This window comes from Trypanosoma rangeli (genome assembly GCF_003719475.1).
Source record: "Trypanosoma rangeli strain AM80 chromosome Unknown Tra_15.4_contig_00549, whole genome shotgun sequence".
Classification (NCBI taxonomy): domain Eukaryota; phylum Euglenozoa; class Kinetoplastea; order Trypanosomatida; family Trypanosomatidae; genus Trypanosoma; species Trypanosoma rangeli.
Window position 1 is genome coordinate 6,151 of NW_021706289.1, and position 1,265 is coordinate 7,415.

Below are 1,265 nucleotides of genomic sequence, written 5' to 3' on the forward strand. Positions count from 1 at the left end.
CGCGAGCATATTGATTAACGCTTCACGGAGAGGTCACTAATATACACCACAAGTGGCCACAGTAAATTACAGAGCACCGCTTCCAAATGTCCCTCATATTTCGTAGTAGAGAGCAAAGTACGCTTCAGCAGCTCACCGTAAACTGTCAGGCACTTCTCGAAGACTAGCTGTGGCCTATGCATCAAGCAGGCAGCGCGAAAGAAGGATCATGCCCATGACACACTGACAGACCGGGGAAGAGAAAGGTGAACAAGACCCTCCTGGAGCAATATCACGCAGCATCGCATGAGTTCGTGCGTGCTGTATCCAACACCATTGTTTGAAAATGGTGAGGACAACAATGGCAAAGAAAGTGAAGCACAATCAAGTGTCACACATGCGCCTAACACCTCAGCTCCCTCACACACACACTCTCTCTCTTTGTCTCGCTCGCTTCCTCTTCCAAATAAATTGGCATCCCTCCACATCCATGAACATGCTTGGCCCGCCGCTATGCAAGCCTTCAAGCCGGCACTCAAAATGCGGTTCGAGCATCGGGCGGCCGTCGTCTCGGAAAAATACAGACAACGCTAGCAGAGGGCACGTGGCTTCTAAATGTCCCACTTCCCGCGCGTATGCCTCACGACTGCACTTGCAAGGAGGAAGAATACAAGCAGCTTTCGCACAACGGAAAACAGTCCCTGACTGCAGTTGGCACAGTGCCCAAGTGCAGAGGCTGCCAACATGTGAAGAAGAGGGAAAAACACTATCCAGAGAAGGCGTCATTTACAAGGTTTGCTGGGACTCGTCCCACTTTTGCAATGGGCAAAAAGTGATGGCGGTGTTGCTGTGCTTACCCGTGCCTGCACCTCGCTTTCAGGCCAATGAATTTCTCCAAAGAACATTCGGTGGGAGTGATACAACTGACGGTGGAAACGAGACTAAGCCTTGCTAACGTTCCAGCGGTCAGCTGGCTCTCTCTTGGGGCCTTGCCCTCGTTCCTCGCCGTCCCCAGCGCAGCATCATCTTTTCAAGCGAAAGAATAATAATAATAACGCCTTTCGCAGCTCGCTTTATTGTATACCTCCAAAAGGGAGAATTTATGCCCCCCCACCCAAAAAAATAATAATAAAATAAAATCTGGAAACCGTAAAGGCGAACCCCACACCATCTCCTCTGAGAAGCAAAGATGCGCATGTTTCCAACGTGCGTGCCCATTATGAGAAATCGCGGTGGCACACGTGCACTCGCCCTTCTGTCAAAGGATTGCCGCAGACAAGTACAGA

At 50.4% G+C, this 1,265-nt stretch overlaps 1 protein-coding gene across 1 annotated transcript; it reads left to right on the forward strand.

Moving 5' to 3' along the window:
• Positions 1-469: 469 nt before the first annotated feature.
• Positions 470-934, forward strand: TraAM80_09282 (uncharacterized protein; the record flags this gene model as incomplete). Its single annotated transcript, XM_029385974.1, has 1 exon — positions 470-934. One exon carries the CDS (start codon positions 470-472, stop codon positions 932-934), a length of 465 nt encoding a protein of 154 aa, XP_029234202.1.
• Positions 935-1,265: the final 331 nt, after the last annotated feature.